Below are 25,371 nucleotides of genomic sequence, written 5' to 3' on the forward strand. Positions count from 1 at the left end.
GCGTGTAGGCCTTATTTGTTGTGGTTTTCGAGGGGCCATCGTGCTGGCGTCATCAACTTCTGTTCCAAAACTCGCCGGCAGCATAGAGAAAGTCCTCGTTTCACGCGACGTCCAACTTTGACCAATAAGAACGCGTTTTGTTAAATACACCCGCCCATTGCCTATTCCGATTGGGCAGCGCTGCGCTCCATTACTTTTCATCCGCTTGTACCCCTCCTCCAGAGGAAAAGGTAGCTCGTAAGGGAAAGGGAAAAGCTTATTAATGCCTACCGCTTGGCAGAAAGGCACGCAATCTACGTTAAAAAGTTGTTTTTTCCGCTTTCTTATTTTTCCAAGAAGCGCCGTCGAAGATCAAGGAAATACGAAGCGAATACGGCAAAATAAACGAACGCAGGATAGCAGGTACGTGAAGGGGCCGCAGGTGCATTTGCTGTCCTCAGTTTCGGTTGTCAGTCAGTTAACCTGTTGCCCATTGTCCTCCATCTTTTGGGCTGAATATCATCTCTGCTACATTGATTTATCACTGCAGAATTGTATTTGCTCTTGCTGTGAGGTTTTACAAGTTAGTTTCGGGTGACGGCCGAATAACCGTTTGAATAAGCAAGCGTCGTTCACGCCACGAGCTGAGTTAACCTGTCCCTGAATGCATCACTTGTTTGGTTTTTTTCCTTCACGATGACGTGTTTGCGTTGAACGTGCATACGTTAACATGTTTACATTTTTTCGGTGTTAACAATGAAAATAAATAAATAAAGAATATTTATTCTGCACAATTTTGCACAAGTCGATGGGTAATGTGTTCTATCAGATCACAAGTGTCAACGTCTCGGGACGAAGGCGAGATCTGACCCTCCACATCATTTTTGTGGTCAACAAAAGCAAATCAAGTACGTCAACTTCCATGATGCTTGCTGACGATGCATATTAAAACGTACTAAAAAAAAAACGTCATACTAAATCGTCATACTTAACAAATATTAACATTAAGCTCTTGCAAGCGTTAAAGTGTTACCTAACCCCTTCTTACACAAACTTCATAGTTCAACTAACCATTATTTGTAACTTTTGATTTCAAAACTATTAGTTATTCACTTAACTTGGTTCAGTGGGGTCAAACCTAAATGAATGATTTTATTTTGCAATTCGTCAAAGCTATTGTATAGCTGATATCTTTCCTTGGAGCTTCTGTCTGATTTTTTTTCATTTATTTATTTGTTTTCTTTTTTGTTTTTTCATCAACCAAGCAAATACTCTTGATTTACACAGCGCTTCCTTACCAGGAATCTAAGTCGCTTGTAGCTTTTAGAAAAGAGAAAAATAGGAAAAGATGCCAAACAAGTTGCTTTAGTAAACCAGCTCCTCTCTGTTTTTTGCCGTGCTATTGTGTCTTTCATTGGTGACACGCTTTGATTTATGTCAAACAAAAACGATTTGCAACCATTACGGCACAGAAGTGCATTTAGTTCTATGACCGAAGGGTCAGAAAACGTGACTGACACATGTGCTCGCACTGTAAACAAACGCTGCTCAGCATCTCACTAGTGGAACTCAAATTTATCATTTAAATGTTAAAATAAGAAAAGATTGAAGCCGTTTTATATGAAAAAATATGTAATTTTTTGATTTGTTATATATAGTTTTTATTTGAATGATAATAAATCACTAAATTCAGACCTATGATCACTCATAGTACGTACTGAGCAGTGATTTTTGGCTTACCTAACCATATGTTTTCAGTTATAAGATTAATTTATAAGTTACAAGTTTGACGGCCCTCTTTAGGAAAATGGTTCTCCATTCCTGCAATAATGCTGACCTTTAGGGACATAATTACCCCCCCTAGGCTATTTCTGACAGTCCATAATAGATCTTGTTGTTTGCCCGTATTGTGTTTAGAGTCATCTACCTGTTTCAAATGGCTCCTCGAGGCCTGAATTATGCACCGGGGAGGTCTTTAAACCTAATGACGGTGGACTATGTTTTATTAAAAGCTGGAACAAAAGGCACAGCGGGCCATGAATACCTCAGGAAAGCGGACACTGGTTTTTTGTCCCGGGCCTGAAACCTAAGCGCTCATGCTGTGCCTTGTCTATAACGGTGGGTGCACGGACAAACACCGGCACACTGGACCTCACTGTTCTGCCACCGCTGCGGGTTGCTAACTCGCAACGCTGACCTGGGCTGACCTGAACTCTGCATTGAAGCCCTCAGGTGAAAATTGTATGGAGTTGGGACGTCCACAAACTGGCGTTAAGACAGTACTGTAGTTAAAATGTAAAGAACCTAATCTGCATTTTAGTTTTGAATGTATTTTTTACAATCACAATTTTTATAACACCCCGTTTTCAATTTTGATATGCTATATACCGCATGCTCCAATATGGGGACAAGGCACAAAAAACGCGGGTTTTTATAAAAGAAAGTGCAATTTTATAAAAATGAATCCAGAAGCTATTTTTAAATCAACAAAACAAGATATTTTGTAATATAATGCATTTTATAATGTAATGTAATCCAGAGGTATTTATAGTAGTAACGATAGCGCGATTTGGTGGCATGTGATATATGAAGAAAGGAAGCTGAAAACAAAAAAAAAGATGGCGATGCAAATAGAAGGGCGGCCACTATGAGACACAAAAGCCATCAGTCACACATTTGAAATTGCCTTGGGTGTTGACACATGAGCTGAGTCTGTTTCTATCTCTTTGTCGTTCGAAAGAAAAAAAAAAGTGAGTGCGAACTCTTATTGATGATTTGCCACAGAAACGAAGTAAAACTGCACTTAAAAGATTGCAAAAGAGTTTGTTCAGCCCTTAACATTAACAGGCTATGGCGTACTTCCTGGAGACGAACACCGAAAAGCTACCATTTGGTTTTTGGAGATGAGTAATGGTTCCATAGGGATCCAGAAATCTGGAAAATAGTAACATGTGCTCCTTCTAAACTCTTCATGCATTCCTGTTTTGACTTTGTGTTTACATTCTTATTCCGACCTTTTAACCATGCAGCTTCCCTGTAAGGAGGAACCAACTGGTTTTGGCTCCAAGAGTTGCTTTTCAAGTTCAAGCCAGTTTGCATCCACTCCTGATGATTTTTTTTTTATATATATAGATTAAGTTGATGTTACTATTCTAAAGTAAATGGTAATGTTTCCTTTCCCTTGTAAAAAAAACAACCATTTTGAATCAATCATGATCATTTTGCAAACTCTATTCCCAAAACAGTACGTCACATTCATATGATCTTATTTGTTTTAAATTCCAATCAAGGCCATCACTTTTGCATGTCAACACAACCGCAAGGAGATTAAGCCAAGAGAGCGAAGGCTGGCTAACGTCCATCAATCACATTAGGTGCAGCCGCCCGACTTTGAGACATCTCAGTCTCGTGAACCGTTGGAAAAAAGCTGTAAAACGTCGAGGGTGACATCATTTTAGGTAGTTTCCCGCAAGACGAAGTTGTGTAAGATTGATTGACTATCAGGAAGTGTGAGCAAGTTCAAAATGCAGCAAGCAGGTAAACATTTTTTTTCAGAGATTAATCAGTGATAGGTAACAGATGAAAGAAAATGATTTACTGTGTTAGTACCATCAAGAAGACTCTTCTATTGTAATGGCTTCTGTTGGAGGGCCATTATGACTGAAATCAAATATATTTTAAGTATGATCTTGGCTTATTTATCTTGTTTTGAAGTCAGAGGCCGGTAAAAATTGTTCAAAGGCTCGTTTGGTGATTTTTATTGATTTTAAAACAACTTGGGCGACCCGGTGGAACAGTGGTTAGCACATCCGCCTCGCAGTTCAGGGATCCGAGTTCAAATCCATCAGACTCCGGCCTTTCCGTGTGGAGTTTGCGTGTTATCCCCAAGTCCGTGCGCGTTTTCTCCGGGCACTGGGTACTTGCTGGCGACTAGTACAGGATGTCCCCCGCCTACTGCATAGACAGCTGGGATAGGCACCAGCAGGCCTGCAATCCTAATGAGGATTAACAGCTCCAGAAAATGGATGGAAGGAACACAACTTTGTATTTTAGTCAGAAACTTGAAGTGATAATTAGCATTTCGTGGGCCACATTAATTGATGTGGCGGGCCACATCTGGGCCCCCGGGCCTCAAGTTTGACACCTGTGCGACATTAGCATTTCAAGAGTGCTAAAATGTCAATTCTGCTCATACTATCACTTTTTGTCCGAGCCTTCTTTTGTCTCTCCTGGCCCCACGCCTCAGCAAATAGACATGATGGAGACAAACGACAGCCATGGGCTATCACTCAAAGATCCCCCTCTCCAAACCCTCAAGTGTATAGTTGATGTATAGTTGTGAGCGTGTCTTTTGTGTTATCCATCCGACCGCGCCACGCCTACACTTCGGCGCAGAGCTCCAGGCCCGTCATTGCGATACGCTGGTTTCATATGTCACTGAGTAAGTGTGGAAGTGTTTGTAGCTTTCCGTTTTTCCATTCGGAAACATTAGTTGACAGCCCCGTTTGCTCCAATTTTCCCATAGGAATTCCAAGTGTGTTTAACTGTTCCATGGTCGAACAATCGCTATCATGATACCGCTTATTAAGTGTACAGGTTTTAAGTAACATTTAAACATCATGCTTTGTCAAAATAAATAGGCCCATTCCTCCTTCAGAAATACGAAAAGAGTTATTATGAAACCGTTCTTCTTTGCTGTCCCTCGTACTCATCTGTGACTTCTCAAAACACTCCTGCAAACTTAATCTTTTAGTTGCTTAGAGCTAGAGGCCCATGATTCTGAGTTTCGTGTGACTTTCGATACTTTAAAGCAGGAAACTGTCAGACTCATTTTAGCTCAGGGGTGTCATGGAGGAATATCTATTCTCAAGTTGGCTGGACTCGAAAATGGACTACTTAGCATTTATCTTAGCATTTTTATTGAATAACATGTCGAAATTCATCCAAATCACCCTGCTGGAATGAAAACACATCAATTCTACACTAAAGATATCCAATCCACTCCACGGATTGATGTTTGGGGGTCTTTTATTGTCACTTGAGATCAGACGGCAGAGCCCCTCTTCATCTTTTGTGCGCTCGTATGAGAGATGATGAGAGAAAGGCAATTGTGTGTTTGTGCACGCGGCGTGTGTGCCCGAGGAGCCTCTCGGGTTGCATGAAGCTGATGAAAAGGTGTGAGTGTGTGTGATGGATGTATTTAGTAGTTATACAATACGCCTAATAAAGGAGCCTGCTAAATGTCATAGTGGTGTACAACTAACATAGTGTGTGTGACGTACTGGAAAATGATCAAATAAATGTCAAATTGTCTTCCCTCCTCAGTTTTTGGCCATCGCAACAGGTGCCAAAGTCCGTTGTGCCACGCACATTTTTCCTGCTAAAGTTTAATCTGCGTCATTTGTTTTCCACTTTTTTTAAAAGCCCCGCCCCTTTTACCAGCACTCTTTTCCCTTTCTTTGTGGTCGCAAAACCTGTCTTCATAAAAAGACCCCATTGTGATTCAAAATGTCTTGATGGTAGATGCACATTAGAGATAGACAGAAAGAGGACATTTTTACAATATTTATACAGTAAAACCTTTGAATGCAAGCATGTTGGTCAGACAAGTCAGAATTTGGTGAACTTCAAAAACATCAGCCAATCAACAAGCTACATTAGAGAATCTGATTTAGCAATGTCGGTTCAAGCCTCAAAGGATTAAAACTGTTTTTCTTTTTTCTTTTTTTTTTTTTTTTTAGGCTTTCCAGTATCAACGTATATTCCAAAAAGACCAAGCTCAGTAAAGTGAGGTTATGAAAAAAGGAGGATTGTAAGAAAAGAAGAAAATACACAAGGTAGGACTTTTTATTAACACATGTACGAACGTTGAAAATGTCACTGTGACATAAAAAGCCCTGGCAGACTCACCTATAATAAACTTCCTCTTAACATATTGTGAGTAAAATAATGTTTTTGTTCTTTGTTACGTTACTTTCATTTCATAGTGCTTTTCTGTTTTTGTGGGTGGGGCGACACAAATCCGACTTCTCAGACAAAAAGCGTTTATGCAGGATTATTGGGTTTGTGAAAACTTTGGGGCAAGTGTGGAGAAAACTGCTACTGTATTTATTATCTTATAATTCCTTAATGATTAATGGACCACAATACGGGATACGGATCATCAAAATCATAGTATACATTTATATAACTTTAAAACAACAACTTCAGATGTACTATTCTTTTTTAATACTGTCCAAAATACAACTGTACAACAACACAATCGTAAAATATTAACAGTACTATTAATCATAAAACTTTTTTTAAAATTTCCGCTCATTTTTATACTTTACAAAATCATCTTTGCAGGCCAGAACCGGCCGGTGGGCCAGGTGTAGTGTACTACTCATCCTGGCATCGGTCTGAAAAAAGTAGTATTGAATATCCCTAATTTTAAGAAAATACTGTACAAGTGCAGCGAGACACGGCAAACTATTTTATGAGTAATTAATTCCCTACTCTCCTTTCACGCCGCCTTGTTTTGTTTTGTTTGCGTTTCGATTTCAAGCCGGTTTGCATCCATTCCGTATGATTTTTTTCTCTTTTTATAATCGCAGATAAATCATTGAAGTACAGCGATAAGTGAAGAGAAAGGCACGGTGCTTTTTGTACATTGACTCCAGGCGGTTTAATGATTTCCACTGGCTATGATGTCACTTTTGAGGTGAAGTGCTGGAGATACATTGCCATTTTAAATTCAATCGGAAAGTACATTTAATGTCTATGCTTCGCTTTTTTCGTGTAACACGGAGCAGGTGACTCACTGGCCTGTTAATATTCACCTTGAAACTCCTAAAATGTGGAGTAATATTTGCATTTGTTATATTCTTAGAGCGCTTCGAGTCACCTAGTAATTCCTATTCATTCCCATACTTTTTTTTTATGATCTTCCAGCCATAGGAAGTCTTACATTAATTTGCAGTTAAAAGTTAAAACGTGTCAATTTGTTTAACAGTAAATTCAATACAAGTTGCTCTCAGGGTTTTAATCATTACCGATTTAAAAAGTAGGCCAGCCCAAGCACGTGTTTCAGTCACCTCTGTTTGTTTAAGCTCAAAAAGGAGAAATATTTTTCTGTTTGCGTAACATCGCCGGTTAAAAAGTAGGCCAGATAAAGTATCCGCTTGATGCCAAAGCTCTCATCTGTTGACTTGAGCTGCGGCCATGTTGGGGAGCAGCCACGCTCTCTTGGTTTGCAATTCAAATATGCGCAGTATGGAGCTGACGTTTGAACCACCTCACATGTCCTACTCTCGCCAGGACAGTGAAAGTCACGCGTCAACTCGTCCATCTTATGCCTCCTAAAACAGCCAAAAGGCAGGATTAAAGATGCATGCTTTTTTTTTCTTCATCAAGTCCTCTTGACAAGAACGTGACCTATTTCCTCACACATTTATCTTCGTTTTATCTGCGTTTCAAATGGATAGCTGAAGATATTTTTTCTTTGATTTTCCTAAAGAGGACAAGGCAAAAGTCCCACACATACAGTTGGGTGCAATAAATAAATAAATGAAGTAAAATTTACACTTTGAAATCCTTATGCTCTTGAACCTTTTTGGGGCTTGTGAACAACGGAGTCATTTGTAAAATGGGCTGCATTAGTAGGTCATGTTTACTGAAATCAAAAGCTATTTCAATCAAAAACATCTCAGGAGGTCAAGTTACGTTTTAACGCACATAATGTTTTCTTTTTTTGAATTTTAAAATGATACCTGTTAAAATGTTTTTGAGCAAGATGGCGAATTTGCCTTGAAAATGCAAGTTTGCTCTCAAACACAAATTTTCATCGTTGGGTTTAGGACCCAAATGGATGATAGAAAATGATGTTATTGAACATCCCCTCCCACTGGTTCACAATAGAAAGTGTCTCGCCATCTTATCAGCTCCTCTCAAACTGCTGAATGCACAGGGGCAATTGAGAACCTTTGATATTGTTACATAAGTCACATTTGCATGCAGCCATTCTTCATTTTCTCTTTTATTGACCGTGTTGTACAGTGTCCCTCCACTTGGTCATAATGATGCCTGCTCAGCGGCTTATGTAAGCGAACGCTCCTGAACACGTGTTAGACAAACAGAGTATCAAACAATGACGCCTCCGCCCTCGATTGTGGTTTATTTTATGCAAATGAGGCTGAGCAACAAACACCCCACGCACATTCCGAGTGGTGGCCCGCCGACATCTGGCATCACGCTGATCCTGTCCGTTTTATTTTTTCCCCACAAGCATTTTGTCTTACCAATCCCTATTTTGAACAGTTTTTACTGGCCTTTGATCTCAAAACTTTAAATGTGTGACAACGAGACCTAAATTCTTTTAAGTCAGTCATAACGGCCCTCCGGCAGAAAGAGAAACTAGAAGTACAATTTGACCCACGATTAAAACACACATTCTGACAATATTGCATATTGGTTGACCATATTATCTCATTCAATGCCAGGGACGTATTTTCACGCTTTTTAAGAGTCCGGACATTAAATCCCAGACACCTAAGTGTTAAAACAACACTTAAGCACATTAAAGAAATTAATTTCCAGATACTTAACTTTTGAAACAAAACTTGAGTATCTGGGATTGAGTGTCCAGACTCAACGTGATATTACGTCCCTGGCATTGAATGAGTTATATTCAAGTACAGAAAAAAACGCTTCTTAAGAATTATTTTAGGGGAAGTATTATACACAGGAGTGTGGTCGTCACAGTCTTTTACAGTATTTATTTTTGGGGTTATTAGTTGATTTCGCTAATTTGTTTCAACCATTGTTTTCCTGCCATCCTTCACAGTGCCACAATGATATCATCCTGAGGATAATGTCGGAATTGGTCGCCCACATCACTATGGTGATGTCACGCATTGTGACGACTGTCTTAGCAACAACTTGGGTGCTGGGGGGCATCTACGCTATTATTGTGTCTGTCGTCAGCTGCTTTCGACATAGCCGATTATATAACAGGACAAGGATGAATTGTTCGGCCTTGTGCGAAAGGGTTAGAAAACTCTTGTTGTTCAGTACTTTCAGGGAGTCGATACACATTTTCAGTGAAGGATTCATTCTATACAAAGGAAGAAGTATTAATAAGACCTTCAGAAAATAGAAAATAAATCAAAAACACTGTCATGTGGCACGCATGTGCCTTTGAGAGGCGGGCCCTGATGAGGGTGCATGTAACATTAGCAAGCAAGAAACTCTGATGGGGGATATTGTAGATAGAGATGTCTAAACTTTTTCATCTGAGGGCCACATACGAATAAATAGAAATGCATGAGGGCTGCGTTAATTTTTTTATTTCTTAACTTTAACTTATTGAACATGGAAAGTATAAATTATGCAAGAAATTACTGTCTCTATGAAGTAGATATTTGGAGAAAAAATGCGTAGGTGATAAGGCGAATTAGGACTTTTAATTACTTTTTAAAAATACGATTGCAGGCCATCCCAAAATGTAATTTTTGTATATCATGCGGTCTGCAAAAGTGTGAATGGTGGGACAAAAATGGCCCCTGGGTCGTAGTTTGGACACCTGATGTGAGACATCCAAAGTAGAGGTCTGGCATGAAGAATAGTGTTTGTTTTCTTCCCTTTACAGTAACATTTTTCTCTAATGATGGATTCCTTTCCCACCTTTGAGTAGGAAATGGGTCACTCTCTGTTGTTTTTTTAGTCCTGCTGTGTTCGCCCCGAACCTCCTGCCGGCTCATCTCGTCTTCTTTTCATGTTCGTTTTAACCCCTCGGTCCATTTGTGCTTTCACACGTCCCTTTTTGTTTTTCTCAGGCAGCTTTTTTTTTTTTCCATGTACGGTATATTGTTAGAAACCATTTCCTGTCCAAGCATTTTAACCACGTCAAACAGGTAAGTCTTGACAGCGGGTGTGTCCCCAGTCGCTTTTCAGCTCAACAATAAAGTGCTGGTGGCTTTTGCCGAACCGATGTGCACTTGGGAGGGTGTCGGCCTTGCAGGCAGACATCGCTAATCACTAATTGGCTCAGCGGCACTGTATTGCTACATAATTACCTCAGACAAGCACATTATGAGTGGCTTGATTTATTAGGTTGTAGGAGAAATCATTAAAGTGTGGTGCACGTCCAAATCAAGGTACTGATTTTATCATCAATTTTCTTCATTAATAATAAATGGAGGCTGATGACTTTGATTTTTGGAGCGGTAGTCACCTCAAATAATTTTCACTTATAGGCGAATGCACAGCTGACATTGGGCAATTGTAGATTTCAAGTTTTTATGTTCTAAACTTTAATTTTTTAAAGCTCGTAATCATTATAATGCTCAGGTAATTTGTGTCTGAGTTTGGATATAACTTAGCTCAGGGACCCGAGTTCAAATCCAGCTGGCTTCGGCCTTCCTTTATAGAGTTTGCTTTTTGTCCCCGAGTCCGTACAAGATCTCTCAGGGCCTTAATCCGCACTCCAAAAACTTTCATGACAGGCGTTTTGGACATACTGAATTGTCCTCATACTGCGACAAAAAAAAGTCCTGCGGAGGCCATAATTTAAAAGCAATTGCTCGGTTTATCATTGGCACATGTCGCAGCTCTGGAAAACAAGCATGGTGTATATCCTGGTTAATAGTTTACCAGCCGGGCTTACAGATTGCTTGAATGTGTTATATGTAAATCGGAATGATAGCATGATCTCGTCAGGTGTTTGCGCTGGATGGAGGGCAGGAATGCGGAGCTTATTAGAGTGTGACAGCAGATTTTAAGATGGCAGCATGAGCACTGCCTGGCAACGCAAGATCCACGCCATCGCATGGCAACTAGACTTTGACACTAAAACGATCACCATTTCAACGGCAGCCCTCTTACTTTTTCTCTCAGGACGTGGACAATGGGAGTGTTATGTCCCGTGGAAGACTGAATTCATGACTGTGTCGTCGATCCTTGGTCCTCTCACCTCAAGAATGCATCATGAAAAACAAAAAAACAAAGTCTAAGCCACCGGTGTCGAACTCCAGTCAGCGAGGGCCAGTTTCCTGCACGCTTTTTTTCTCTCAAACACACCAGATTCAAATGATTAGGATCGTTTTCAAGTTCCTGCAGAGCTTAAATCATTTGAATCGGGTGTGGTGAGGAGTGAAAACCAGAAAACACGCAGGATACCGGCCCTTGAGGACTGTAGTTCAACATCTATGATCTAAGCTATCTAAGCTAATTTCAGTCCTAGCTATTGTTCAATCTTGTTTCATTATTAGCCACACGTCTCCCTCTATCAATAGCTTCATCACTGAAATGGTGTACTTGTGCATTATAAAACGTGGCCAGGCTTATCAATGAACAAAATCAATTCAAGTTTAGTACTAAATGTGCCTAAAAGTGGAACGTTTGTCCACATTTTCCGTTCTCATTCATCTCGAAGTTGCAAGCCGAGAACGATAGCCGGTCCACAAAAAGGTCAAGAGGTTCTTCAGCGCTTTTGCATGTGCATCTTAATCAGTTGCTGGTTTCCAAACTTGGTCATTTTCCTTCGTGAGAAAGTTCTGTGTTGTGGTTGAGAAGCACGCCACGTGAACATTTGCCGTCATCCTCCTTTCTCCGCCTCCAGTATGTCACCCGTCCACATTTTCAGCTATTGTGCGTGGGTTTAAAATTGCATTTTGAAAGTAGGCCAAGTATGACTACGGCGCTGGCAATGTTGACGCTAATTTAAAAAAAAAAAAACTCAGGACAATGACAGCAGCATGAATATTGTGCGGCCTAAGTAATGACTCTCTTAATGCCAGGGCGTGTTAAAAAAAATACATATAATTAGTCTTTTGAAACTTTTGGTGGGGGGTGGTGCAGGCCTTCAGAGGTCACCCGTCCACTCAGCCAGCCCCCTTCCTTCTTTTTCCTCCCTCCTTCTGCCTTGGCCAGTCTCCATGTGCCGGGCTCAGGACCTTGGGAATGAATGGCGCCCGGGCTGCGCTCCGTCTTTGAAGCCAGCCAGGAATGCGAGGCCTCTTTTTTTTTTTTTCTCTCTCTTTTCTCCCTCTCTGCGTTGTTCGGCGCTAACGTGAAATATTCCCTCCGCTGCTCTCATTGTGCACGGCGGAGCCGGACGTCATCAGCCGGCCAATCGTTGGCTCTCGCTAAGCAGCCATGGGTCAGGGAGGGAGGGGAGGGGGATACTTGGAGGGAGAAGGCACTCTGGAAGTCTTCCCTCTTAATATCGTGCTCGCCTGGTTACTTGGCGCTGTCGCCTCCTGGAAGAAGCTTGTCGTGAAAGCATAATGGACATTTGTCATGTTTCTCCTTTGGAGGCCACATGGACATTCTGGGGTTGAACAGGCCCGAGAATTCAAGTTCGGGTAAGATTTGCCTTGTTTTACACCGGAGGGGCTCTTTTCTCGGGGCCGCTATCCATGCAGTTCTGTGCTCCTTGTTCCGCACTCCCGTATCCTGCTTTGTTTTGTCTTGTTTGCGTGTAAGGGTATTTGTCTGGGCCAGTCACCCTGTTTCTGCCTCACCCCCCCTACTTCACTCCCCTTCTCTGTACATTGTGTCACCGCCTGTCCCCTTCATCACTTCCACTTGAGCGCTCCCCTGTTTTGGAGCCTTTCTCTCTTTCTGTGGCTCTGCACTTGCAGATTGGAAAGACTTTCGGAAACACATGAAATCCTGGAGTTACAATATATATTCTCCATCGGCTTTTTGTTTATTAGTCAAATTAACAAGAAGAATCACCCAGTTTCAGTCAGTTTTTACATCTGACAATTAATTGTCTGTTTGCAAAACATATGTCATCTTAAATGTGGAACATTTTGTCAAATGCCAAAAAATACAAAAAAAAACCCTCACAGTTGTCTGTGACATTTAGTTGTCACGACATTTAACTACCTGAAATTTAACTAAAGTCATTTTCAGCCCAAATTTGATCAGGATATGTAAAATATTTTTCTTTAATGTATATGACGATTATGCCAGCACAGTACACTGTATTTTTTTCAGTTTGGGTTTCACATTAGATTTCATGAAATCAGTGCTTCTCAATTATATTTCGCCAAGCTCCCCAGGAAAGAGAAAACTTTTCGCACCCTCCCCACTCAACGCACTGACTATAAATAAGATAATCTATACAAATTGTATATCAACTTTCAACAACCGTTAATTATGTTTTACAGCATTTATACAGGTCACATTTGAGTCTAAAATTGGAAAAATAACCAAATGCATCAAAGTGCCACAAAGCGCCTCATCTCACACACCCCCCAGGGGGGCAGGCCCCACTATTTGAGAAACTACATTGAGTCAACCAATGGTCCTATAGCTTCCTCAACAAGAATTTTTTGTTCGCCAAACTGTTGGCAGATGTTTTGCAGACATTCACCTGTAGCTTCTCGTCACAAGGCGAAGGTTTAAATATGGTCACAATCTTCTTTTGACGAGAAAAATGAAAAAAACGTGTTGACAAATGTGGTGAAAATTTGCAAACCCAGAGTGAACCCTGATGAACTCTGACTTGAACCCGCATTCTGCTACCAACTGTTGAAAATGTTCACCCCTTAAGTGGGGGGTATGGGCTTAGAGAAGAAAACTTAGCTACATCCAAAAGAACCTCCACCATTAATAATTGACGGCGGGAAAAGAAATGTAGTCAAAAGTCAAATTTCTTTTCTTGACAGCATCTTACTTTGCTAAAACAATGAATGTTCTCCAATCAAACATTTTGTGAAGTCTTTAGTTAGTGACATAAAACTGACAAAAGGCATTCAACATTTTTTTTATAGATGAAACACTATAAGCTTCTACACTCTGTAATTGTTGGGAAATGTTCTTCTTGTCAGCATCATTGCTGCAGCCCAACATCAAAAGTGCATTGTTGAAGCTGATGAACTGGTTGGCTTGTCATTGTTTTACTGGCAATGCTGCTCTCTGAAATGCATGACGGGTCATGACAGAGAACATAAAAATCACACAGCAGTTGTTATGACTCCGACATGCACCCCGCCATTAACTTGCACAAATACATGATGTTTTTCGACCACGGCTTTTAGTTTTATCGGGGTAAAATACATGTTTATCGGACCTACTTTGCGATAAGTCTTGTTCTTGCTTGATTGCAAGGGAAAATACAGGTGACAAGTATTACAGGGCAACAATGCCTTATAACGTGGTATTAGGTGTCACATGAACGTTCTTCTCGTGCACTGCAGCTCCACGGAATTCCTAAGATATTTTCACGTGTGCGCCGCAATGTGCTCAGTCGACCTCGAGGCCTAATTAGAGGCCCGGTTGATGCTAGGTATCAGGGAGACTCCATTAAACAGGCGATTAACTGTTCTGACCTTCAAAACCAACATGGAATTTGATGATGATTTGTGGACTACACGCAAAGCGCACTTGTTCTCTATTCAATGTTTGTGCGGCAAATACATTTCAGGCTGTCAGCTGCTCTGTGTTTTTGTTTCCTCCTGCAGGTACATTTGAGCAGACAATTCCCCGAGGATTTGAATAAGCCTGGAGGAGGTGGGAAAATGACCTAATTAGTGACCTGCGCTCTACACAATCTGCTGCAAATGTGTTGGTGGCCCTTTCTCCAGTCGCAAGACGGATAGATGCATCAATGCATTTACGAGTAAAGCTCCCTCCTTTCATCCTCAACATCAGCAAGGTTGTTCCATGGATTCATACAGCTTTCATTTTGAGAGAATGAGCAACGTGGATCTGCATCCTCTGGGTATGCCCGTCAGCCGGCTCTCCCCGGCCAAGTCCAACAGCAGTATTGTGGAACAATTGACCCACCACCAGCACGGCAAAGGTGATTCCGCCTACAGCTCCTTTTCCGGCGGGTCCACCGCACCAGACTACCCACATTCACTTCACTTCCCAGAGGACCTGCAGTCCAGTTCATTCAGCCACTATGCTAACCTTAAATATTTAAAATCAAAAACCATGGACCAGTTGTATCATTCTATGGAGGTGATCTCGCAGAACTATCGCAATAGTACCCATATCCAGAATGGCAATGGCGGTTTCCATACCAATGACAAAGCCATATCAAAGCTCCCTCTTAGGGTTCCACCCCAAGGTGATTATCCTTCCATCGCTCCTCCTCCAGTCCCAGCACGACAGGATAGTTTCACGGCTACGAAAAACCTTGAAAACAGCAAGGGTCAACACAGTTATGACCCTCAGCAACCCAGACCCCAGAATCATCACCATCCACACCCCCACGGAGTGAAAATCCTTCAAACGGGGTCGGCTAAGCCAGAGTCAAGCACCACTGTCATCAATCCCGAATCACAGTACTCGAATCGAAGGGCACCGTCAGCGGCGGAGATCCTGCAGCTGCCCAGCTACCGCTCTCACATTCCCCCTTATGAACAAAACAAGGTAAACATGAACCCACCCAATCTTTTCATCGCGGACAACAAAGCTCTCTCTAAGTCATCAAACCTACCGAGACAGTCACCTCCCAAAGCCACAAGCCAGTCCGAGCACTTGAAGCCCAGACAATTATCAAGTGGGGATGGATGCTTTGGCGAGGATGACAATAAGTCTGACAGTGTCACAGGTCGGTTTGAAAGTCCACGAAAAAGGGCACATTCCGCTTATGATTGGATTGGTTCTGAGCCAGCCCGTGCTTCTAGTCCTTGGAATGCAGGTCAGACAGGCTTTATCAACAGCAGCATCCAGCATAAGGGTCAATTCTACTTTGTCACAGGAGTGTGTAAGCACTCGGAAGCCAAAATGAGAACGCACTCTGCATCTGTGAGTGGGTCTGAATCAGCGAGTGAATGCTCCACTGTGTTGGAAAGAACTTGGCCAAAAGAGAGAGAAAGATGTCACAGCACAATGGAAAATTTATTTATACCAATAAACGAGGTCTCGGGTGAAAAAGGGGCCCAAAGCAAGGACCTCATCCCAAGAGGTTTAGATCAGGAGAATTACAAACCGGCCTCCTTTTTAAAACACTCCTCTCAGAGTTGGGATTCCTTTGAAGAAATTGACGCGGAAAGTCGAGAGATTGGGCGCCACACCACCAACAATCCCATATTTTACTGCGGGCCTGAGAAAAACTCCCCACATTCAACTTTACAAAGAAAAGAAGTTCCCTCGCTGACCAGCAATGAACCAACCAACCAGCCTAAGCGAGAGGAGCAGGCAAAGAAGGGAAAAAGACAGCCGCTGACAGATGTTGCCAGTGATCGGATTAACAAAGAAACCACCCCGCTTCTCTACCATCTCACCGAAGCTAACAGGACAACGCTGCCGACCAAAAAAGATACCGAATTTGGCGTGAAAGATAAAGAAGCTACCCATAGCAAAACATGTATCAGAGATGCGTCTGCAAAAAACGTGAGACCTCAACTAGGGGACGCCACCAAGAATGATTCCGGGGGTGTCAACTCTGCTGCCTTTAACACCCTAGATGAATCATATAAAAAGTACTACAAGGAGAAGCTGAAGGACGCCCAGTCCAAAGTCCTCAAGGAGACATCATTTAAAAGAAGGGATCTCCAATTGGCATCAGCGCATCATCGTCCCAGACCAAAACCTGAGCTGCGATCTCTAGTGATTCACTCATCACAAGACTCAGAGACTTCCTCTGACACCCTCACCCCGTCAGTGGCCTCTGAGGACACAGAAAGAGGGAGCGTAGTGGAAGAGGTGCGGCACAGTCCTAAGCAGATGAACACAGAGGCAGAACTTGAAAATAGGAGGTTTGCAAATGTGGCCCAGCCCCAGGTAGCAGCACGAATCGGGGGACGGAAGCGATTGACTCCAGAGCAGAAAAAAATGTGCTACTCAGAACCGGAGAAACTCAACCAACTCGGCGGCGGCCCCAGCCACTCGGCTTGCCGCTCTTTTAGCAACGAAAGCGACGCTCTGTTTGCGCTGGACGGCGAGTGGCGCGATCGCGTGCAAACGGAAGAGCAGGGACTGGTTGCCGCACGTCGGAAACTGTTTGAGACACGGGGTCGCGCCCTCTCGGCCTCAAGCGCTTCAAAGACAAACCTCAAACACTTGCAACATAAAGCGCTGGTGGCATACATGGAGCGCAAGACAGGCCAGAAAGTGGCGGAACCCCAGCAACCAGGTCCTCAGTTACCGGTACCCCAAAGACAGAGGCACTCTCTGGGAGAGAAACCATTTGACTGGGGTCCCAGACCTTTGTCGGCGAGCACTGACAGCAATCACCCGAAAAAGAAACTTGTCAGACCCCAATCTGCAGGACGCATCCTTGATTCCTCCACTAGTTCCATCAGGTATGAATTGAAATAAAGTAAGGTTAGCAATTGAGTTCTGGTTTTTGTTTGACATGTTGATTTGTTGTTTTCCAACAGGTATGCCCAGTTCTTCTCAGCACAACACTGTTCAGATGAACCCTCATTGCAATCAAGCCAACCCAGATGGAAGGAAAATGGAATGTATGCCTCTGTGGAGAGTCTCTTGTACCAACCAGAAGCATCTACAACTGTCAGGAACAGATCCACATCCACACCACATGCATTTCAGGTAGGTCACATTTTCTTATATGCCATAAAAAATTGTATATATTTTAACCTCTTCATAACGTATGAAAGAAACACACTCAAGTTGTGTTTTTTTTTCTGGTCGACAGGGACAGGACTATCAAAATGATCCAGAACCAATTAATTCCACCGAAACCTGCAGGTGTGTATTAGTGTTCCGGTACAAGTTAGACATTGCTACTGTTTTTCGGTCAAGAGAATATTATGTCCAGACTTTGGCAAATCAACATTCCTTTCAAATGAATAATTATAAGAAAAAAAAAACACTCGATGACCTGTCTTGTTCCTCTTGAGTTGCACAATCACAACCCTCATTACTGAATACTATTTCCAGTGTCCAGAAGAGTATGAGAGCTACGATGAGAGCAACGCCTGAGGCCCAGCAGCAAAGCCGTGTAACAGCCCATCGAGGGAAGTCCATGGAAGAACTGGGGGCATTCAAATTCAAAAAGATGTCAGCTTTGAGTAAGAGCTCTGAGCAGCTGGATCAAGCGTGTCGTGACGTGAGGAACGTTCCATTCTTCGCCGAGGTCAGGGAAGCTCAAGGGAAGGAAACCGGGAGGAAGGAGTTTGGAATGAATCCAAAGGAAAAAGAAACAGACGATACACAGGAAAAGTCCATCTTGAAACAAAACTCTTGCCCGGTGCCATTAGATGGGGAGGATATTGGACTTAAGCCCACAACAGGAAGAAGAACCTTGAGTAGATCCCACTCCCCGACGTCTTGCTCATCCTCGAAGGGCAAAAGGCAATCTTCTGGATCTCGCAGTCCTCCCACAGATAAATTCCTGTCTAGCAAACCTCCCCTCGAGGTGCCTTCTTTCTCGCATACCCCTGGAGACCAAGAGACCAGTGAGAGAGACGCTCGATCTATAAAACAACCTTGTGAAAACAGACCAAGTTCCAGGTGAGATTGGACAAGTTTTATTTCATTGTATTTATTTTTTCGGCGGCTTCAAAATCTAAACCCTAACTCAGTGGTTCTCAACCTTTTGTCAATGATGTGCCCTTGTAAAACATTTTTTCAACCAGTACAAAAGCACACTTAATTTCATGTTGCGAATAAATTGCTTTTCATTTGAAAATGTACTGTTGTTCGGCATTAATAAAACTTAAATAAAACTTTAATAAAAGCTCATGACCTCCTAAAGTGCCATCACATGATTCCAGGGAAACTCGGACCCCCATTTCCATACCACTGACCTCACACATGGTAAAAACGGTTATGTTGTTGAGTTTGATATATTCAACATATCATTTCTTTCCAGGGCTGTCCACAGTTCCTCTGAAGCTTCGGCGGTTGAATCGGGCAAAGACATTCTAGCGCCCGCCCATGAAGTGTCTCTGAGCTGCGGCGTAACCACAGATCCATCCTTATGGAATCTCCCTCCAGAGCAAGAGCAGCCCAAACAGGATATCCAATCCCCGGACTCTGTTTTCGACGAGCCTGCCATTTTGCTACCTCCATCCCAGATGAGCGAAGCGGTTTCTGAACAGCAGATCGAAGAGGACAAACATTCCAAAATGGAGTCCAAGGAGTCCCAAGAGAATCAGGAGATGGAGGGCAGGCATACACCAGAAGGCAAAATGGCAAATTTGGCGAGTCCCGTCAAAAGACCGCCATGGGAGGAGCTGGTCGAAGCCGTGGTCAAGGCGGACCAATCGCTGGCCCCGGCGCTCTATCCGTTAAGCAATCGAAAGACGGCTTTGATGCTGATGGAGCAGCTGCTGTCTGAGGACACGGTGCTGATGGAGGAGCACTACAAGAAGAAACAGGAGCAGAAGGGAGCTGCACAAAGGTCAGTTACCTGGAACAAATACAGTTGTAAAAACATGAGATGCCTGCCCAATAAACTATAAAATAACTTTATTCATGAAGAGAAGCTTAAAATCACAAACTGCTTTGGGAGTCTCATAAGAATTTTTTTGTTGTTGTTGTTTATGCGCTCTACAGCAGTGGTCCCCAAAGGGGTGGGGGGGGGCACATCAAGGCTTGACAATTTTATTTGGGGGGGCAAATGACGAACATAAAGTGCAAATAAAACATAAACTCACTGTGAGTGGGGATCATCACCCATCAATCAAATTTTATTTGTATAGCCAATACAAATTGACAGATAGTGAAGAGAAATGAAGACACGTGAATACAAATCTGTTAATTGAGAAAATAATTGGCCTTCAGAAGACTATTTCCAAAACTGTCTAGTGTTTCTCTATGAAACCAAATAGCTGGTTGTGCCCAAAGGTGTCGTGTTACCTCGTTGCATCACATGCTCCTACACACCTGCATATCTGCTTACTGCAGTGCTTGCACTCAGGTTTCTGCAACGCAAGCACAATCAAACAAAGTGAGAGTATAAGCATCATAATTATTTTGTAGATAAGCATACGGGATGCAAAAATCAGTCTGACCTCTTGGTTGTTTTACAGTTGCGAGAGCGAGCCACCTCTGTCACCTGACAGCGTGAATGCTGAGAACGGAGAGTTCTGCAGCACAGTTGACCTTGCTGACAAGAAGGTAAATATGAAATCAACGCAGCATAACATACAAGCACCATGGAACTAAAAAGACAAAACTATTCACTTGCACTTTGAGATTGAAACAATGCTTAATATTTTCACATTTTTCAACTTACTTTTAATGGTGTTTTTTATGCATCCAAATGTTCTGTGTATAATTTAGCTTTGTTTCTGTTTTGTTTGTTTGTTTGTCCGCATAATTATGACTGCGTCTTCAGAATGAATTTCAACTTTTTTGTTTGTTTGTTTTACCCCACAGGATAATGAAGTTAACTATCAATTCTTTCGGTGCAGACTCAAACTGCATGACGGCAGACATGTATTCAAAAACAATTCTGCGTTCTCCACTCCCATGCAGAGCATGCTGGTATGCTACATTAAGGATCGCCTGCGCTCATTGGAGGAGACGCGGGGCGTCCTCCAAGCGGAGATCCGGGAGAACGCTGCTCACGGCGAGGCTCTGTTGGCTCTCGTCCGCGAGCGCTGCCTGCCCCTGGAGCTGGAGAGATACAACCTGTTCATCGGGGACCTGGAGCGGGTGGTCAACCTGCTGCTCTGCCTGTCCGCCCGGCTGGCCAGGGTCCAGAACGCTCTGAGCATGGTGGACCAGGACACGGACGCTGAAGAGAAGGTGAGGATGTTTATTAACTCTTGAAGTATATCATGATGACAAGAAAAGATACACCCTTATAGTCATCTATCATGTATCAAAGCTAGTCTGTTTGTGGCATCTTCATGCAGTAGATGAGGTACACCCCGAACCGGTTGCCAGCCAATCACAGGGTACACAAATAAAAACATTCGTTTGCACAAGCACACCCAAGGACACATTTTGTGCATGTTTGTGCTACCGTGCATGCTTTTTGGAATGTGGGAGGAAACCAGAGCAACTGGTGAAAACCCACACAGGCACAGGGAGAACATGCAAACTCCACACACCAAGCTTCTTTTGCGCTCCCTCAATATTTTGCTTGCACGCTTTTTTTCCAACAGCAAAGGGTGGGCACGCTTAGTACATTAAAAAGTATGATCATATCGTGTCAATTTTGGTAGGGCTTCTCTGGAGTTTTTAGAATTTCACAATATAATTCAAATTGCTTCGTTCAGCCGACTTAAGCGTCCATACTCGAATGAACGTCCCCTCAGTCATGACGCTTTCTCTTTCTCACTTTCAGTCATGTTGACTTTGGAACAGCAAACATGCCTGCGAGGTGAAGGGCAGCTCGAGTTGCTCACCACGCGGAATGCAAAAAATGCCAAGTTCACGCTTCCTTTAAAGCTTATCTCCTGTAGTTTAGCCTAATGGTTTATGAAGTGAGATCATGACTCCGAATGGGCTCGACGGTTTTTCTAATGACATCTGTGTTCACCCCGGTGCCTTCATTTGGTTCAGAACATGCTGACTCCCCGCGGGGCTGGCAGTTTCTCGCCGTTATCAGCATGTTTGCTCGCTCACCGAAACTCTCAACGGTTTCGATGACATTCGCATCAACCCTGCCCTCTGTTGAAACAAGGCGACACTGCACCTCCCTTATGAGCGCTTCGCCTTATCCCTGGTTACACAGTCCACCGTTAGACACCATAATGGTTATTTTTTTAATGTGTGTGTGCATAGCATTTATTGATTACAGTCAAACCAAACAGTCCTAAGTGCACACTTTCATAAAACTTGAGGGAGTGTGCAAACATAAAGTCAACATACACGCTCAGTCTTAAGTATAGAGACATAATGCTCAATTACAGGTTTTTTTTTCAAACTTTCAAACAGTTTGGATAATGTTTTAACATTTTTGGACAGCTAATTGTTTTGTTTCTTTTTACTTTTGGCAAGTATGAGTCTCAAGTCAAGTGGTTATGTAACGGGTTGGTGTTTTTCTATGTGCTAAATCACATAGCTATAACTCAGTTACTCAAGTAAATCCCATATGCAAGAATGATATATCCTCCAATAATGTACACAAATCATAACTGAATTAAAAATGCAATTCATTTCACTACAAAACATCATTTAGATGCAAATGAGTACTTATCAATGCAAAACCATTGAATATGCTAACATATACCAAAGGGAAATACCTGGCGTAGAAGAAAAGGCTAATGAGCTAACTTTATACAAGGCAGCACTATATAACATGCTGAAGCTAAAAAACAACATTAGCTAGCATGTTATCCACAGTCACAAGTTGTTGGATCAACAAACACATTTTTAGGCACATTATCATAAGAGACAACATTGTTACAAAGAAAGTCCAACTTAAAGACACTCGTGGGCCATATTTCACAGAGACACAACGTGTGTCATAGACAGTGACTGCTCTCAAGGGAAGCCGCACTGTCCTTCCTCTCTTCAAAATGTAATATCAACAGCAGCCAGAGGCGGCGCCAAACATCAAAGCTCAAGCCAAACAAAGAACAAAGCACAGATTTAAAACTGTTAAAAGATGAACTAAATCAATTCCAAAACATTATTATTTTGGTTGTGGCCTATGCGCCCTGCCACCGGTCCACGGACTGGCGGTTGGGGACCCCAGGTTTAAAGAAAAGACCGGAGAATTTAGCAAAATACAAATACAAATACAGTAAAGGTATACCTGCGCGAAATGTAGCATCAGGTGCTAAGTTGGTCTTTGCATTCCCTTTGCGTGTTAGCAATCTCTGGACAGCCGTCACCGTCTGCTGTGCAAGCAACGGGAGGATGCCAAAGACCTGAAAGACAACTTGGACCGACGGGAGAGCATGGTCTCCAACTTCCTGTCTCGCCAGCTGAGCGCCGAGCAGGTGCGTGACTACCGGCGCTTCGTGCAGACCAAGGCCTCGCTGCTCATCCGCCACAAGGACCTGGAGGAGAAAACGAGGCTCGGCGAGGAGCAGCTGGAGGCCCTCGCCAAAAGCCTCCGTCTCTGAGGGCGGACATTTTATTTTGGTAGCGCGCGCTGGTCTCAACCGGTTTGGATGATCTGCTCGTCTTGCTGACACTTTTCATCTCCACTGTGCCTTGATTGCAGCGTCGCCCCCGCTAGCTTGAGTTCAGGGGCAGCTCCCCGCTCTGTCTACAGGGGGAGCCCACTAGTCTTACATAGGGAGCCTGCAAAAATGACGCAGCAGAGCCGTAAACGAAGCTTTTTACACGGAATCCAGCGAAGGTGGGAAATTGCCGCAAGACAGTCAGCGTGCATCCCAAACACATGCTCGCTATCACACTTTTCTTTCCGCTAGCTCGCCCATAACTCCCTCATCCAATCATTAATCAAAGACGGTCGGAAGTTCTTGCAACAATCCACCTCGCGCAACTGCAGTTTTGCAACTATTTGAGTTGAGTTGTACTCGAGTAAGAGCAATGTTACTTGAATACACGAGTAGAAATAAGCATTCAGAAAGCAAAACTCATAGCAGTAACTGACAAAAATATGAAATGGGAGCGTGTAAATTCAAATAATGAACAAAAATATTTAACGATATTGCAAACAATCGATCTAAAATAACAAAATAAGGGAATTGTTTCCGCAAGAAATTGTATTAACTTTTATTTTTTTTTGTTTACAAGCATGAAACAGCACAATACGCCCACCAGGCTGAAATGAATTACATAGCAGTTGCTTGGTAATCATTTTGAGAATTTTGGCTTTTTGCGAAACCTCCGAGACTAATATAATACAAGTTTGTAATGTTTAAAACAAAACTTGAGATTTCAGAGAACCTGTGAAAGCATTTGATGGGCAATGTGAATGAAATCCTCACACTCTGATGTCGTCTCGGTTCTGCTCTGTTATTGCCAGAATTTTGCCAGCTTCCAATTTATGGAGAAAGTTAAGAAATTCATGGCTTTCTCAAAGCTTTAAGTAGCGTAGGAGAGAGTCACGTGTAAATCAAGGCACTAAAACAAAACCAAAAGAAAAGGTGAACAGTAACTAAAAAAAAAATAAACAAAAAATAGCACTTTGTAACAGTAACAAAAATGCACATTTCTTCATGTAAATCAAACAGCCTTACTCCATCCAGCCACGGCACGTTTCTTTTTCTTTTTTTTGTCCGCTTTTACGATATCTATCATGTTGTTTGAATTTGAGTTTTTAAGGTACCTTAAGGACTGTGTGCAAATGCAATTGTAGCAAAGTGACGATTTTGCAAAGCGCTCTGAATTATAGTGGAAATCCTGAAGTTGCGGGGCGAATGTGCTAACCTGTCTTCCACCATTTTTTTTTTTTTTGACATTTTTTGTTGAATTACAATTGGATTTTGTTTTCAACTGTTAGAGGAGTTTCACTCCAATAAATGTTCCACTTTTTTGGTGTTTCACTCTAATAAGTGTTCAACTTCAGGGGTTCCCCCTCTCAAGAATGTTCAACTTCAGGGGTTCCGCTAATGAATGTTCAACTTTGGGGATTCCCCTCAAAAGAGCGTTCCGCTACAGGGGTTCAGTTATAATAAATGTTGAGCTTCTGGGGTTCCACTCTGACGAATCTTGAATATCAGTGGTTCCATTCTTAAATATTCCACTTTTAATAAATGTTCAACATCCGATATTCCACAACTGAATGTTCAACTTGCGGGGGTTTCTCTAAGGAAGGAGAAGATCTCCAACGCCCCCTGTCCATTGGTTACTTGAACTATAAATATTAACAAATGTTTTAGTTTCTCACAGAATTCATTCATTATTATTTTAAAAATGTTGTTTTAACTTCCACAATTGTTGGAGCTGTGTGGAGGTTTTTGCTGTGGTAATAATATTCATGTTTATGTCATGAATGGATCCAAACTGTGATCGTCCCTCAGGAAAAATGACCTGGAAAAAAGAAACAAAAAACAAAAAAAAAAACGACACACATCCGATGTGTGCTCTGGACTATTTTGTATGTATCATATATTTATGTTTCAATTCAAGGTTGTGGTTGAAACCACTAAATGGATTCTGCTTCTGCTTCTAGTTTCCCAGTGGCCCTTAAAAACGTTTTCTTCTTCAGTGTTACATTGTTGTGACGTGACCTTTCTTAAGGGGCAGAGACATTTCACACAATTTGATGACATCACAGATACTCCCTCCCCCCACAGCTGAGTCACACGTGCCTGTTTGGAGTTGTAAATTCCACTGTCTTACCGTCAATAAATTAAGACCATTTAAATGATACTAATACGTTTCACGTCATGATTTATATTTATATTTAAAATAGGTGAGCCAAAGCCCTTTAAGGATAATTATTGAGACCTGGTGCGTCCTCTGCTGGAATTTCAAAGCATTGACACGGAATCCAACTATGAGCCGGGTAGGCCAGTAGGGGACGCTGTCCTTTCAAAGTATTTTTTCTACAATATTAAATTCAAAATGAATCTTACTTCATTTATATGATAAATAAGTCTATTA

At 42.3% G+C, this 25,371-nt stretch overlaps 1 protein-coding gene and 1 long non-coding RNA gene across 5 annotated transcripts; one reads left to right on the forward strand and one right to left on the reverse strand.

The window, feature by feature from the left end:
• The first annotated feature begins 5,510 nt into the window (after positions 1-5,510).
• shroom1 (shroom family member 1) lies at positions 5,511-25,137 on the forward strand. Of its 2 annotated transcripts, none has more exons than XM_088441308.1 (9): positions 5,511-5,816; positions 14,433-17,225; positions 17,304-17,475; positions 17,582-17,634; positions 17,827-18,399; positions 18,761-19,291; positions 19,923-20,010; positions 20,371-20,643; positions 22,662-25,137. In XM_088441308.1, exons 2-9 carry the CDS (start codon positions 14,635-14,637, stop codon positions 22,914-22,916), a joined length of 4,536 nt encoding a protein of 1,511 aa, XP_088297434.1. In that variant the 5' UTR covers positions 5,511-5,816; positions 14,433-14,634; the 3' UTR covers positions 22,917-25,137. The 2 variants fall into 2 exon arrangements, with proteins under 2 accessions (XP_088297434.1, XP_088297435.1); XM_088441309.1 differs by lacking the exon at positions 5,511-5,816 and adding an exon at positions 12,188-12,323.
• On the reverse strand, positions 18,450-23,220 carry LOC148408614 (uncharacterized). 3 transcript variants are annotated; one of them, XR_015868619.1, is made up of 4 exons: positions 22,604-23,220; positions 19,905-20,632; positions 19,750-19,814; positions 18,450-19,300 (listed from the first exon to the last, which is right to left on the reverse strand). It is a non-coding gene; the product is annotated as an uncharacterized LOC148408614 (long non-coding RNA). The 3 variants fall into 3 exon arrangements; XR_015868621.1 differs by having other exon boundaries at positions 18,450-19,281; positions 19,777-19,814; positions 22,604-23,218; XR_015868620.1 differs by having other exon boundaries at positions 19,777-19,814; positions 22,604-23,218.
• Positions 25,138-25,371: the final 234 nt, after the last annotated feature.

Source organism: Hippichthys cyanospilos, chromosome 18 (assembly GCF_059441005.1).
Source record: "Hippichthys cyanospilos isolate Australia breed blue-spotted pipefish chromosome 18, RoL_Hcya_1.0, whole genome shotgun sequence".
Lineage (NCBI taxonomy): Eukaryota > Metazoa > Chordata > Actinopteri > Syngnathiformes > Syngnathidae > Hippichthys > Hippichthys cyanospilos.

Coding starts and splice junctions, on each gene's coding strand:
- shroom1 (XM_088441308.1), top strand. CDS start 14,635: ATGGATTCATACAGCTTTCATTTTGAGAGAATGAGCAACGTGGATCTG. Junction 17,476..17,581: donor CCACACCACATGCATTTCAG/GTAGGTCACATT, acceptor TCTGGTCGACAG/GGACAGGACTATCAAAATGA. Junction 20,011..20,370: donor TTGACCTTGCTGACAAGAAG/GTAAATATGAAA, acceptor ACTCCCATGCAG/AGCATGCTGGTATGCTACAT.